Below are 15,077 nucleotides of genomic sequence, written 5' to 3' on the forward strand. Positions count from 1 at the left end.
CCACAAGCGTAGAACTGAGATCCACAAATGTTTTTTCGATTCACAAATAAAAACTGAGTTCACAAATGCCTGTTTGAAAATTGTAAATGTTAGGAAGATATTCACAAATGCTTTTCATTTATTTGTAAATTAATTTAATGTATTCACAGATATTTTTTTTATTTGTGGAATTTGTTTGTGTATTTGCAGATCCGTTTTATATTTGCAAAATATTTTTTTGAGTATGCAAATCTTTTTTTTGTATTTGTGGAAGGTGTTTATATTTACAGATTACACATTTACACACACATTGTCGATCTGCACACACACATCATTATGAAACAAATCCAACTCCATACATTTTATACAGTAAGACTAAGGCAGTGATAAGTAAAGAAACAAAAGGCAGTGTGACACACAGGCAAGATCAAGGGATAACTTGGTGGGGGGAAGTGGTTCATCACATCTCTGGCCAAACGTGCATTTATTCTTCAGGATGTAGGATGGTAAGAGTCCCCATGTAATGAGTTTATATCTTTGTCTTTCCAGTACAAATCAGTTTTTAAGGCATTTGACTCCCTAACTGGTAATCAGCCAGGGGATGTTGTTAACATTAATATAATAGTTTATCAAGTCTCTCCTTGCTTTTCATGTGTTCTGAAAGGTTTTTGTTTTGTTTTATTTTAGTTCATTCCTTGAATAACTTGGGTAATTTTGTATGTGCCTTGTGTCAACACATTTTCATTTTGTGACAATATCCCTTAGTTAGGGAATTTTCCATCATTAATATGCACTGGGTCAAACTAGGCTTTGCGGTCATAGCAAGGCCACACCAAATATTGGGTTTAGACACTGTCTCCCCTTGAGATAGTGGTAAGCAGTGAGTCTGCTCCTTTTGGGGAAAACGGGAGGCATTCTGATAGTGTTGCTATAGCAGCCGAGGTCAGATATGTCTTTGACTGTTTTCCCTGAATGGGGTAAAGGTAACTGGAGTCAGAGGTTTGATATAGTGTTGGATGTAGGACAAAGGTCCTGAGTGAGGTCTAAGCAATGTTTTGTCTATAGACCAGTAGACTACATTCTGTATATTGTAGATGTGTTGGAGCTGCCCATATTTGGGCATGGCTCAACCTTGGGCATTATCTGTGTGGTTTAAAGTCTATCCCCGGAGGAGAGAAAAACTTCAGAAATGAAGGGAGCATCAGAACATAACGTGTACTGATCATTCCTTCATTTCTCCTTGTACAAGTAAATAAACCTGGACTCCTGTCTACTCTCTCTATTGATGTATGGGCTGCATAATTAAAATCTCTAACAATCCCTATCTATCACACATAAGTGAGGTTGTTGGTAAAGTTGTAATAAGTCAAACATCTTTGGAACTATTTGAAAATCTTATCATAATTACTTCAATCAGACATTAGAGCTTCAGTCAAGTTATGCCTCAAATAAATTCAAACAAATGTCTAAAAAGGGAGATGTCAGGCTGGAAAACTGAAATCAGAGCTGCTAAACATATGAGAGTTTGTGCATATTCTTCTTCTATGTTAAAGTTCAGTCCCTTTACAGCATGATATTTAAAAAAAACATTTTAATGGGGGCAACAGGGTTGGTCATGTGTTTCAATGCCCTTTGGGTCGGTTGAGTTTCCTTTTCTTGTAAATGAGATAACCACACTGTTTCTGGGAAATCAGAAACAGAAAGTGAAAACATCCCACTGCAGAATAAAAGGAGATGCATGGAGTGTTGAGTTGGCATTTGCAGGAGAGAACAGTGCCTTATTTTCAGGACAAACTCCTGACTGATTACAAAGTATTGCATATAGAACAGATATAAACTCCTGGATATAAGAAGGATGTCACTGTGCCATGGAAGAATCAGTCTTACAAAGGTAAGTCACCATGCTATTTGATCTTAACTGCTTTCTCTCTTTGCTTACACATGTGGATGAGCTGAAAGTGAAAAAAGGAAAAGAAAACATGTAAAAATACAGTATAGTACTTAATGTGAATTATTTGTACTTTGCTTGAGTTTTTCCATTTTATTTCACTTTCTATGTTACTCCACAACATTTCAGAGGGACATTTTACTCCACTACATTCGAAAGCTATGACTTAACTGCTGACATTGATTTTACAATATAAACAGAGTTGTCGGCTGCATAACATTGTAAACTTACAGAATTATTTCCCATTACTTGAAGTGAGAAGCAGTGTGGGATGAGTGACAGTGTACCCACCATGGATAACTCAGAGGAAGAGGAGGTAAATAGAATAATACATTATTTAAAATAATTAAAATAATTACACAGTATATTCTTATTGTGCTATCAAATATTGATTGATTCATTACACTAAAGATGCATATTTCTCTCAATTATAAAGGAGTTCTATGATGCACCAGATGTCTTCATTGAGCTCCACTGTGAGGAAGAAAACTCTCCTGCAACACCACAGTCTGACTGTAAGTGTGAGTGATACAGAAGTTGAGCCTGAAGCTATCTATTGTCAGCAGAAAGGAATAAATAAATACTATTCAAGCCAGTAAATTATTTTGAGTTTCTAAGATATATTTTTCTTCTTTTCTCAGTTGTTCCTCCACTAGGAGAAATAACAGTTCTCCATGCTGGCAGTGAAACTGTTTCTCTTGGCTTGGCACCCACTGACTCATCTGTAAAGTATACACTTCACATAGATTACTCCTGTGATACATACAGTGGCAGTGTGATCAAAGAAGACTCCAGCACTGTAGATGTTGATGGACTGTTTCCTGGGATTGAGTATACTTTCAGAATCACAAGGAGAGCAGACAATGGAAATCAGAGTGAAGCAGCCTGTGTATCTGTCTGCACAGGTAAATCTGAAATAACTAAATGTTGCTGGAATTTTCTCCAGAATTTTAACATACATGAATATACTTCTTACACTGAGGTATTCTTTCAGTTCATGATATCAAAGTGTTTGTGTCAGACTTGAAGTTGCAAAATGTGTATTTGTACAAATTGTGTGAGAGATGATTGTATGTTGCTTTCCTGTCTGCCACACCTCTTATGCTTGGCAGGCAAACAGCAATAATACGGGGAAAACCAGAATGTACAGAGAAAGTGAAACTGTTATATTGTCCCCACAGAGCCCAGCCCTCCTGTTCGGGTTACAATCACTCAGGTCAGCAGTGGGTCACTGTCTCTGTGTTGGGACCCTCCTGCTGGTGAAGTGGAGAACTACATTGTGACTTGCAGCAGTGAAGAAGACAGCTGTTGGCAAGAACTGACAACAGACACAAACAGCCTGACTGTCAGCAGCCTGGAGCCAGGGGTGTGTTACTCCCTCCAAGTTTCTACACAACTGAAGAATGGAAGAAGAAGCAAGCCAACTGTGACATCTTCCTGCACTAGTAAGTAAAAGAAAGATATTAAAATGAAAAGAAAAACATTGAGAAATAGTCAAAATAAATGTGTGTATAATCACCTGAAAATAAGAATCATTGTGATTGGAGTGACCCCTTTATATCTACATTGGGAGCATGTCTTCTTCCCAGAGGCCAGAGACAAACCAAATATTGGCTCTAAAAAGGGCGTTAAGGTTTTTTTGCATGTTTCATAGCCACCATAGGTTCACCTATATGCTTGGAAGAGGAGGGATGGGGGGTGGTGGTATTCAGTTGGTAACAATCTGAAACCTTACTGCTTACTGCTATATGCAACTAAATCCTACTCACTGGTCCTTTAATGCTGTTACTTTAGGTTACCACTATAGCTCCATCCAATATAAACCTCAGCAGAAGTCTAATAGTCTACTACTGAAAAAATAGAGTGCAGGGCCGTTAAATGAACACTTGTTATGAAAATGTGCTTGTTTGTTGTCTCAGTGTACTACTTATTCATGTCACTTGAGACTGAAGGTGGTGAAAAGTTAGATTACCATTACCATAGTTGCAATGCAAGTACCATGGGACTGTGATGATTGTCAGGTAAACATAAGAAATACAGCTTTCACACTACAAAGTAATCTATTAGGAATGTGCATTTGCATATATGTGATTGACCTATGCAATACTTACTACTGCTACTTCTTCTGCTACGTTGTGCCCAGGCAGATTCTCACATAGCATGCACACACACAAGTGCTCCTTTAACGCTAGGTAGGAATAAGGGAAATATCACAGGAAAGAGGGAGTCTAAAAGAGGAGAGAAAGGGGTGAAACTAAGATGTAAAGAAGCAACAAATGAGGTAAGCAAGGAAATAAAAAACACACACTTCTCAAATAAATCAAATGCAACAATATGTCTGGCATATATTAACAAATGTTGAAGCACAGTTTGAATGTCTATAATATAAATCTAATCAGAGGTTGTGAATATTGGTTAGATATATGTCCAGATATGTAGTTTTACATATTTTAGTGTCATTTTGACCTTTCAGTTGTTAATTGTGCGTAAAAGAAAAAGATAGGAGGAGAGGGAATGACTCAAAATGGTGTGGTTTCTCTAAAATTGAGTTAATTTATTTAGAAGGGAGTACTATGGCATATTTGGGCTATATGTGTAAAAAAAAGTTGAAAGAAATACTGACCTGGAGGATATATCAGGTATAAGGTGTTTTTCTCACAAATTTGCAACTTTATAACATCAGAGAATAGTTTTTTGTCTTTACATAATGGCGCTAATACACCGTCGTAAGGGAGTGGGTGGGGAATAGTTCATCCAGGTTGTCAGTGGGGTGAGGGAGAAGGCTCCAGTTGATGTATTTTGTATCTGGAAAGAAAAGTAATTTATTCCATATATCAATTTTTTTCCCATGACTGGTGGAGGAAGGCACAAGTTTTTAGTCATGTTCATGTCTACCTGACGTCCTTATGCATTTAGAGAGTCAGAGGTAATTGGCTCTGTATGTGTGTAATTGCAGGAGCACACAGATTGCTATTTACCTTATTTCAGTCTTCATGCTAAGTTAAGGTTTAGTGTGTCCTGGCTCCAGCTCTACCTCTAATCTCTCTGAACAGACATAAGATTTGTATCCATCTTCTCATTCAGCACTGGACAGACCAACTGACTGACCAACATCACTGTATAAAATATAGCTCGGGCAAGAAAAAAGTGAGAGCGGCTTGTAGACTTTGATGCTGTTAGACACAAATTTATTATAAAACTGTTGACTGTTAAAACTGCATTAGAATGTATGTCCACTTCAAAATGTGCTTTTCTTTGGGTCATCCGCAATATACTTGTCAAGTGTACAATTGATCAGACAGACAGACAGGCGGACATATACAGACATAGAGACCGACAGACAGGGACTCTTTCAATTTTTTATAGTTATAAAAACAATCTTGAGAAATGGGATTACAAGTTCTGACCAAAAATCTCCCACAGATTTTTCTCATTTAATCATTGATCTTTTTGCTTAGCTGATAATATGAGGATATTTAACTCCTATTTCTTGATATGTATTGTTTGTTTCATGGGATGACTACATGCTTGCAGATCCAAAGTATCTGCTCTTCAACCAGCATACTATGTTAAACAGGAGAAAACACTTTGTTTTTGCACTCCACTCCTTTTAAGACATGCACAAAGACCTATCATCAGCTTTCACTTAGCAGCATCGGCCATTCAGGTTAACTATGACGGGGATCATTTGCATTGAGTCTCAGTAAACACCCTAACAAATCAAAAAAATTATGGTAATGCAAACTTTTATGCTATGGATGGTAATTTGGGACATGCTTAGTAAATACACCCCTAGATGTGCAGATCTTGGGAGCAAACTTTATAAAACTTCTGCATTTCTTAAAAGTTGACATGCTTGTTAGCTAAAGCCTTGTTACAATTGACACCATTGTGAGTACTTTATACTTGTTGATGAATGTAAGGAAAAAGCAAAACTGTACATTGTGACAAATGACCAATGGGGTTCAAATTACACTGATCAATATTGCAAATGCATTAAATCTCCATAATATAGTTTGGATCCCTGCTTGGTGCCTTGAAACAATTTACTATGGTTTTAGTAATCATTGTCCTCTATGTCAACAGAGACACACTTGGAGAGTTTATTGAAGGATCTGGGCTTGGAGCAGCACTACAAAGAGAAGCTTTCCCTGAGCACAGTACTTCAGATTGATGAAAAGACCATGACTGATGAACCTGCCAAGTGTAATTCAGATCTTCCATGGTATTTTCTGAAGAAACTGATGATGGTTAATGTGACAGCTAGAAATGTGAATTTGGTCAACAGTACAAATTCAGTTGACATGCTAAACCCTCTGGATGTAATCACTGCTCTCTTTCTGTGTTCTGATGGTTTTGTACAGCAGGAGATGGCACTCAAAATGTCTATGTGTCAGTTTTCTGTGCCTCTGCTGCTTCCCAACTGTGACACAAAACAGTGCACACTCATGCTGTGGGCCACGAGAGACATTGTTAAAAAGTACAGGCCTCAGTCACTGTCTGAATCCAAGGGCTTCATTGAAGACAGAATTGTTCTCTCAGATCTTCCAATGATATCTTTTGTGAGACTGGGTGAATGCTCCTTGTCCAAGTCAGAGATTCTCAATAAGCTTCTGAGCAATTCTCAGCAGTACCATGACACCTTTGTTCACCATGATATGGAGTGTGGAGACAGTCCAAGGAGAATATCTAATGGATTGGTTGAAATGACTTGGTACCTTCCTTGTGGAAACAAAAACATGGATATTTTCAATGAGCCAGTTGCTGTAGCTAACCTTCGTGGGGACATTGCTTCATTTGAAACACAATACTCTTTTTTGTGTCAGACATCTACAGCAGTTTTTGTGTTCTTCAGTGATTTGGACTCTGAGTGCAGGCTACTGACCAACCAACACCAGAAGGCACAGATTTTCTTGGTTGGGAGTCAGACAAGCCAGCAGTTGAATCCAGATGCTTCTGAAGAAATAGCAAACAAGTTCGGCTTGACCACCAGGAACATTATTTTGAAGACTAAACGCATGAATAATGCAGGCTTCATCAAAAATTTGAGGGACAAAGTCAGGGATGTTGTTGAGAACTCAAAGATGAAGATGCAAATACAGCAGATGGCTGATGTTGCCCGTGACCTGGGAATCTTGGTTGATGAAGACTCTCCAGAGTGCCAGACTGCCAAAAAAAATGCAGATGCCATCACTGCAGAAATTCAAGACATCCTCAAATACAAAGAGGCTCAGCTTCCCAGGCAAGGCCAAATATGGAAGGACTTGACTTCCTTAGAGAAGGAAGAATTTCGGCTTCGAAAAATTGGGTCTGAAAGCATTGAAGATTACAAAAGCAAACTTCAGATACAGAAGACAAAAATTCGGGAAAAACAGAACTCTTATGACATATCAAAGGCTATGACATGCTTCATCAGTGCAATATCAAGCACAGGGATAGAGAGGTGCTATTTCCTGAAGTGGATGCGAATTAACCTTGATAACCTGTCTCGAGAGAAACTGTCTGATCTCAGGGAACAGTACAAAAAGAAATGTGAAAATACTGAAAACAAAGAGGAGATTAAAGACATCGATAGACAACTTTCCAACAGCTCACTGGGGACTGAACACTTCTTCCGTGAAATGGGTCAAATCTACGAAGCTTCAGTTACCCTTCCAGAAACACACCCATCACGACAACAATTACAGCATCTTCCACAACTCTGTGCAGGATTGTTGCTTGATGGATTTCCTCTTGAGCTTGTTGACGGAGATGCATCCAACATACCTCTCAGATGGGTGAGTGATGTTCTCTCTCAGCTCAATGACTTGGTGTCTCCTAAGAGCAAGATATTGGTGGTCACAGTACTTGGAGTTCAGAGCACAGGAAAGTCCACTCTCCTAAACACCATGTTTGGAGTGCAGTTTGCCGTCAGCAGTGGTCGATGCACTCGAGGTGCCTTTATGTTGCTCATCAGAGTCAATGAAGATGTCAAAAAAGTACTCAACTGTGACTTCATGGTGATCCTTGACACTGAGGGCTTAAAGTCACCAGAGCTTGCACAACTGGATGATAGCCATGAGCATGACAATGAGCTTGCAACACTCGTTGTGGGGCTGAGTGATATCACCATTATCAATATTGCCATGGAGAATTCAACAGAAATGAAGGACATCTTACAAATAGTTGTGCATGCTTTTCTCAGGATGAAAGAGGTTGGCAAAAAGCCCAAATGTCAGTTTGTTCACCAGAATGTGTCAGATGTTTCAGCCCATGAGAAGAACTTACGAGACAGGAAACTGCTCTTACAGCAGCTAAATGAGATGACCCAGGCAGCAGCCAAAATGGAGAAGAAAGAGGAGAACAAGAGCTTCACTGATGTGATGGAGTACAGTCCAGACACTGGGAACTGGTACATTCCTGGTCTCTGGAACGGAAACCCACCAATGGCACCAGTCAATGCAGGGTACAGTGAAGCTGTATATGAGCTCAAGAAGAACATCATCCAAATGCTGGGAAATTGTGACTCATCTGCAAACAATGTCTCTGAGTTTACAGAGTGGATGTCAAGCCTGTGGAATGCAGTGAAGCATGAAAACTTCATCTTCAGCTTCAGAAACAGCCTGGTGGCTGATGCCTACATGAGGCTCTGCACAGAATTCAACAAATGGGAATGGGAATTCAAAAAAGAAATGTACACCTGGGTCACAAATGCTGAAACCAAAATTTCCAATTTTGGTAAATATGCTGTGGAATCTGAGAAACGTGACATGAGAGAACTTCTCACATGTTTTAAAAGTGAAGCTTGCACACTGCTGTCTAAATGGGAGACAAAGCTTCTTGAAAATCTGAAACAGTACTTCCAGCAAACTGAGGGTCATGTCTATCTGGTAGAAGGATACAAAGAGGACTTTGCAAACAGTGCAACAAGACTTCGAGGAGAAATGGAGAGGTCTGTGTTTAATCAGCTGGAAACATCAGCTGACATCAGAGAGGGAATGGTAAAGCTGGAGAGTATCAATGAGAATCATACAAAAGAGTTAGAGGGAAGAGTGTGTGCATTAATTGAAGAATGTCGGAAAGAAAAAGTCAAGATGACAGACACAGAGCTGGACAAAGAATTTGATAAGATGTGGACTAAAACTTTGAAGGAACTGTTGTTCTCTAAACAAAAGGCTACAGATGTCTTCATCCGTGTGTCTCACTATCTGAGAGCAAATCTCTTACATAAGGGAAGTCGTGCAAGTCAGTTATTAAGCCAAAATAGCCTGCAAGAATGTGGACTGGAGCCTTTCAAATATACAGCTGAAGGATTCGTTAACACATTTAAAAAGTTCTTCAACATTCAAGGTCATACAATTGCTGTACAAAAAATGGCTGAAAGCATCATAGCTGCTTGCTTAAAGTTTGTGAACGAAAAAGTGCACAAAAAAAGTAATTACCATGATACTTACATCCAGGAGATCCTATTCATGATTGATGAGAGGCTGCAAAACAACCAAGATCTGAAGACAGACATTGAGTTTGAAGTTTCTCTGAAACAGCACATTTGTGGACTTGCAGCCAGGAAGTTTCAGAAAATGCATGAAGATTTCATACAGGAGAATGATCCTTACAGATGTCTGAATAAAAACAAAGAAAAGTTTCGTACTGATTTCAAAGATGTCTTCAATGAACGAGATCAGTGCCAGAAGAAGGCAGAAGAGTTCACCAACCGATGCTTGAAGCCTGCAGTCGAAGACTTTGTCAACCGCTCCTTGGGTCCTGACATCATTGGTGAAATGCTGACATGCCAGCAGTTCAGCACCCGCATATTCTTCCAGTATTCAGTTTTACTGGATTTGCTCTCCAAGGATACATTTGAAAACTATCTGAGCTACATTTGCTCATACGAGGATCATATAAATGAATGGATACTCAACAAAATAATGGATCACTTCTCTGATCCATCGACGGTGTTTGAGTTTGAGGATCGACACATTCAGTCAAGTATCAAAAACATAAACAATGCCATGAAAAAGGCCAAAACAGGAAAGAGTGGCAACTTGAAAACATTTGTTGAAGATATCTGCAAAGAACTTGGTGATAAACTGGTCATTTCCAAGGATGCTCTTGGTGCTTTCATGATCCTGAACAATGCCGACCAGGAACAATTTGCTAACTGGCTCACAGAGTGCATGAAGGAGATGGCCCAAGCTCTTGGAGAGGAGTTTAAAAAATCAGGCATCCAAATAAAGCTAAAGAATCTCCATGTAAAGCCTCAGAATGAGCTTTTCACCAAACTGATTGGATGTGGTAAACAATGTCCATTCTGCAAAGCACCTTGTGAAGCAGGAGGAAAAGAACATACTGAGCACTCTGCTTCGTTACATCGGTCCCAAGGTTTGGGGGGATACAAGCATCTTTTTTTACAGGAACTGGTTACAGACATATGTTCTTCTCTTGTGATCAGTGATCAGGCATTTCTCTGTGAAGCCACAAATGGTGAATTTCACCCTTATAAGAGTTACAAAGAAATCTTCCCAGACTGGAAAATTCCACCAGATGGAAGCCTCGAGGCATCAGACTACTGGAAATATGTAATGGCAAAGTTCAACAATGAGTTTGCTAAAAAATACAACGCAAAGCCTGCTGATATTCCTACAACCTGGAAAAATATCACACGCAAGGAAGCAGAAGCTAGCCTGAATGTGTCATTTCACACAAAGTGAGATATTATGAACATTTCCTCCTCATGTAATTTGACATTACAGAGTTACACACCTCTTCTTTTTCATAATCCTCTCATGACCTTAGTTTACATGAAATAGAGCAGTCACAAATAGTAACATATTGTTTTCAAGAGAATCACTGCATGTATTGGTCATCTTTGACTGAGATTGCATTTAATATGTCCAATAAAAAATGCTGATATGATAATGTTGATTTTTTACATTCTTTACATTTTTTGTTTTGAGATGATTCTTCTCAGAATGTAGAATCTGTCTGTGTTTCTGTGAAGTACTTGGTTTTAAATATTTACTATCATTAATTAATTAAAGGATATTGTATTCTATATTTCAACACGTATACAGGACAGTTTTTACATTATAAAATGAATTAAAAGATCATACAGCCTATGTGGTATTGTCATAACATATTATACACTGTATATGTAATGTATACATTATCACTTCTGTTAACCAATTAAATAAAGAGACTAAATTGGTAACAAGCAACCATACAAAAGTCATGTTTCATCTCAAGTTTTGGGTTTCTGGATTGAGCAAAGAATGTTCAACGAAAAATGTTAAAAGAGAACACAACTTTAACATTTGCTTTACTTTCTGTCTGAACAAAGCTACACACAAAATCACACATCTTTATTTCTGATTACAGATTGGATCCTCTTGGGCATGGATGATATCAGTCTAGAACAAATAGGTGAAGAGAAGTTCTGTCATTTGATTCATGATTATTTTCAACTGGGGGTCATGTTGCTCTACTTTCCTTTTTAAAATATTCTAAAAGTGTTTCAAGTCAGGGGACATACTTGACCAAGTCATAGTTTTCTTTAAAATTTGTGAATTTTGCAGTGTGTTTGGGATTGTTGTCATGTTGGAAAACTCCCCCCCGTCAACCCTCTTGAGACAGGGTGTCATATTTTCATTTAATGTTGTCACCCTTGCACCTTTTGACACTCGTGCAGCCCCATATCAGCACACCCCCACCTCCATGTTTCATGGCCGGCACTATGCAGTGACTGTGGTCTGATCCATCTGATCCAAGCTAAATCATTTGAGTTTCATTTAACCAGAGAATGTGCTGCCAATACATATGCACATTGACTATCACCATGTCAATGACCATTTTATGCTGATGATAAATTGTACATTTCTGTCTCACCAAATAAACCCAATGCGTTGTTTTGGGGATTAACATTTCATTGGCATTTTCAGATAGCGCACATTCCAAGCATATACATCCACAGTGTTTAGTGCATACAATCCAGCAAATGGGAGAAACAAACTAGAACAACCAAACAAAAACAAAACAGAAAAACAAAACAAAATATTTGTAGCCATCCACTAGCTCAATGTCAAAACCTTTTATCATAATTGGTAATGGACTTGGTGATGACTTTGTGAAATCAATGATCATGTATTTCATTTTTGACACAGAAAGTAGTAAAGTCTCCACCGGGCCACAAAGTCATCCACCACTGGCCCATGATCCTGTTTCTCCCCTTCAAGAAAGCTCACAGAATTATCAGTTAACTTTCGGATTTTACTCTTCTTATAGCTCTGCAACACTCATTAGTATACAAGAAAATCGTGATGATACAAACAATATAAATCATCAGCTATTAGTCTTCTACCTCCTCAGCACATATCTATACACAGGCTGAAGGTCCACAGAGTAATGCATGAAGGAGCCCAGTGCAGGTCCTGCCTCAGACAAATATGCCCCATTGATTTCTGACATCAATATTAAAATATTTCCTTGTTATTCACTCTCCATCTTACTTTCAAAAAAAAAAAGTTGAATATAAATCAATTGAAAATATAAAGAAAATGGATTTTTCCCATTACTGAAACATAAATCTACTAATATCAAAATATCAAATTCACAACAAAAACAAATATTATTATTATTTTTTATTGCAAGTTGCATTCTAGTTGAATTCTAATTGAATCCTATCTGTGACTCTTGGCAAATTCAATCCGTGAATTGTAAAAAAATAAAACAAATGACACACAGTAAACCTGGGGCCTGTCAGCATGGGACCCAGGGGCAAATCCCTGCTGTTCCAGTTTTGCTGCCTTTGTACAGTTGATAATCTATCCCTGTCAAGGTCAGCTCTAACCATGTAGGTCATCCTAACAGCTTTCAGTTTATATGAATCAGACACTCATAAAGTCAGCAGCAGTATTTACTGTTGGCAGTAGAGACCATAAAAACCTAACAATGAACACTTTTAGATTAGATTAGATTCAGCTTTATTGTCATTGTACAAAATACAAGTACAACAAAATGCAGTTTTGCATCCAATCAGAAAGTGTGAAGGTAAGGATAAGATGCTGGTGCGGCAATATTATAATAAAGTGTATTATCAACAATATAGCACTTCCCTGAGGGAGCCATATCCAAGGACATGATCCTTCACAGTTGTTATCAGCACAGTGATAAGTTTCTAACTCGAGTCAGTGTAAAAAATGATATACCACAGCAATGTAATTCAAAGAGTCAAAGGTGTTAATTTTACAGGGTATTTATTATGTTTGCAACAGCTGACGTGTAACAAAACCTAGTTGTTACTGCACCAGGGGCGATTTTAGACTGTTTTTAGGGGTGCTCTAGCTCTAGCACCCCTAAATTTGATCTCAGCACCCCTAGAAACAAATAAATTATTATTGTATTTTTTTTTAACACTTGCGTTGTATGTCAAATTCTGATTAGGAGCTGAGCCCCCTTAATGGTCTGATCCTAGAATCACCCCTGTACTGCACTAACCATTATTGCAATGCACTTTATGACCACTATGCTTAATTTGATTAATCTCTGATTTGAATTTGAATTCTTTTTTTTTAACAAGGTAACTTTTTTCAACTTAAAATATTGCCAAGGTCAGACTTTTTCAATTCAGAATGATGCTAAATTCATGCCTTCATTACTAGCTGTTTAGACTATTGTAATTTCCTTTCTTACTGAATTCCTTAAAACATGTAAACACAGTACATTGCTCTCGTCTTCACTCGTGTGTATTAAGTGAGGGAGCCTTAAGGCATTACTAACAAATCGATGCACAATCAACCTGGAATCTGTCAACAGAATCTAAACTAACAACTAAATTTATCAGCAGGATAAAGTGAAAGATCACCCATCCTCCACAGCAGGGTGTGTAATAAGAAACTGTGGGCAGGAAAAGGCAAGTTATAAAACATGAACTGATAATGTATGATATAAAGTCCTGTAATGTTTGATACTTCTCTATGAATTAAATCTGACCGAACACTCAGTGAAATACATCCAGAAAGGTCCATATTAGTGTTTTCTCTTACATGTGGTTTTCATCAAATCTGTGTATCTGTCTATGAAAACAAGCAGCTTTCCCTTAATAATGCCAACATAACATTTCATTTAGTAGATGTTTAAGTTCAAACCCTTTATAATATGATATTAGAAAATAATTTAATGGAGGCACACAGGTTTAGTCAGGCATTTCAAAATGCCTTGCGGTTAAGTTTCCCTTTCTTGTAACTGACACACACACACACACACACACACACACGCACACACACACACACACACACACACACACACACACACACACACACACACATATCCGCGCATACATACACAGTACACACATATTGAGAAATACACACAAACAACTAAACTCTCTCACACTCAGGTCAAAGCAAAGGAAGAGCAATGGGAAAGGGAGAGAAGGAGAAGAGAGAGAAAAGAGAAATCAAAGGAGAGGGAGAAAGGGAGAAGAGGGAGAGAGGCACAGAAACAATCAACTTCAATTTGACTTCTGCTGAGACTGATTGAGCTGAGGAGGTTGATGAAGCGATGCACTGATGAATCTGAAGACTGGGTGGTGATGGGGAAGTGGTGGGTAGTGCAAAACAGCATCAAGAAAGCACTAAAGCAGAGAGGGAGAAAACATTTAAAAAGACAGCTGCAGTATGATAGGCTGACAAGTAAGCTGTGTCACCGTGCTATTGGTTAGATGTGACCAGGTGATGTGAACAGCTGACGTCTTAATCGATGCCCCAGACATGACAGCAAGGAAATGATGAGCTTTGAGAAAGATCAGTATGACCGAAGGATGAGAAATAAAACTATAGACGTGAGCTTGCAAAAAGATGGTCTTCCTGTCTGAACTTTCACTAAGCTTCATATACTGTCCACATAATAACAAGGACACAGAATTAACAGTTGTGTCTTCCCTCTAACTGTTTGACAAACATCTGCACATGAATAAAAAACGAATCATTTCTGCTTTTATATTTTGTACAAATTAGCTTGTTAAAGAAGTTTACTGCTCAGACACTGAATGCACGTGAGAAATTTCTTCAGGCAGGATGTGTTTATTTTGTTTATGTCTCATGTTAGAGTAAATGGAAATGACTCTGAACAATAGACATGTGTTTCTTGCTTCATAACAACATCTCCTCCCTTC

General features: G+C 38.3%; 1 protein-coding gene across 1 annotated transcript; it reads left to right on the forward strand.

Moving 5' to 3' along the window:
* The first annotated feature begins 1,768 nt into the window (after positions 1-1,768).
* Positions 1,769-10,617, forward strand: LOC134005960 (interferon-induced very large GTPase 1-like). The gene is made up of 6 exons (XM_062445004.1): positions 1,769-1,870; positions 2,183-2,243; positions 2,364-2,442; positions 2,569-2,832; positions 3,109-3,372; positions 6,014-10,617. The coding sequence occupies exons 1-6, from the start codon at positions 1,848-1,850 to the stop codon at positions 10,615-10,617; spliced, it is 5,295 nt and encodes a 1,764-aa protein (XP_062300988.1). The 5' UTR covers positions 1,769-1,847.
* Positions 10,618-15,077: the final 4,460 nt, after the last annotated feature.

The sequence above is a fragment of the Scomber scombrus genome, chromosome 23 (genome assembly GCF_963691925.1).
Source record: "Scomber scombrus chromosome 23, fScoSco1.1, whole genome shotgun sequence".
Taxonomy (NCBI): domain Eukaryota; kingdom Metazoa; phylum Chordata; class Actinopteri; order Scombriformes; family Scombridae; genus Scomber; species Scomber scombrus.

Bases quoted from the DNA above. Each gene is read 5' to 3' on its own strand.
- LOC134005960 (XM_062445004.1), top strand. From the start codon at position 1,848: ATGGAAGAATCAGTCTTACAAAG. The intron at 2,244-2,363 runs GTAAATAGAATA...TCAATTATAAAG, and splicing joins ATAACTCAGAGGAAGAGGAG to GAGTTCTATGATGCACCAGA. The intron at 3,373-6,013 runs GTAAGTAAAAGA...CTATGTCAACAG, and splicing joins TGTGACATCTTCCTGCACTA to AGACACACTTGGAGAGTTTA.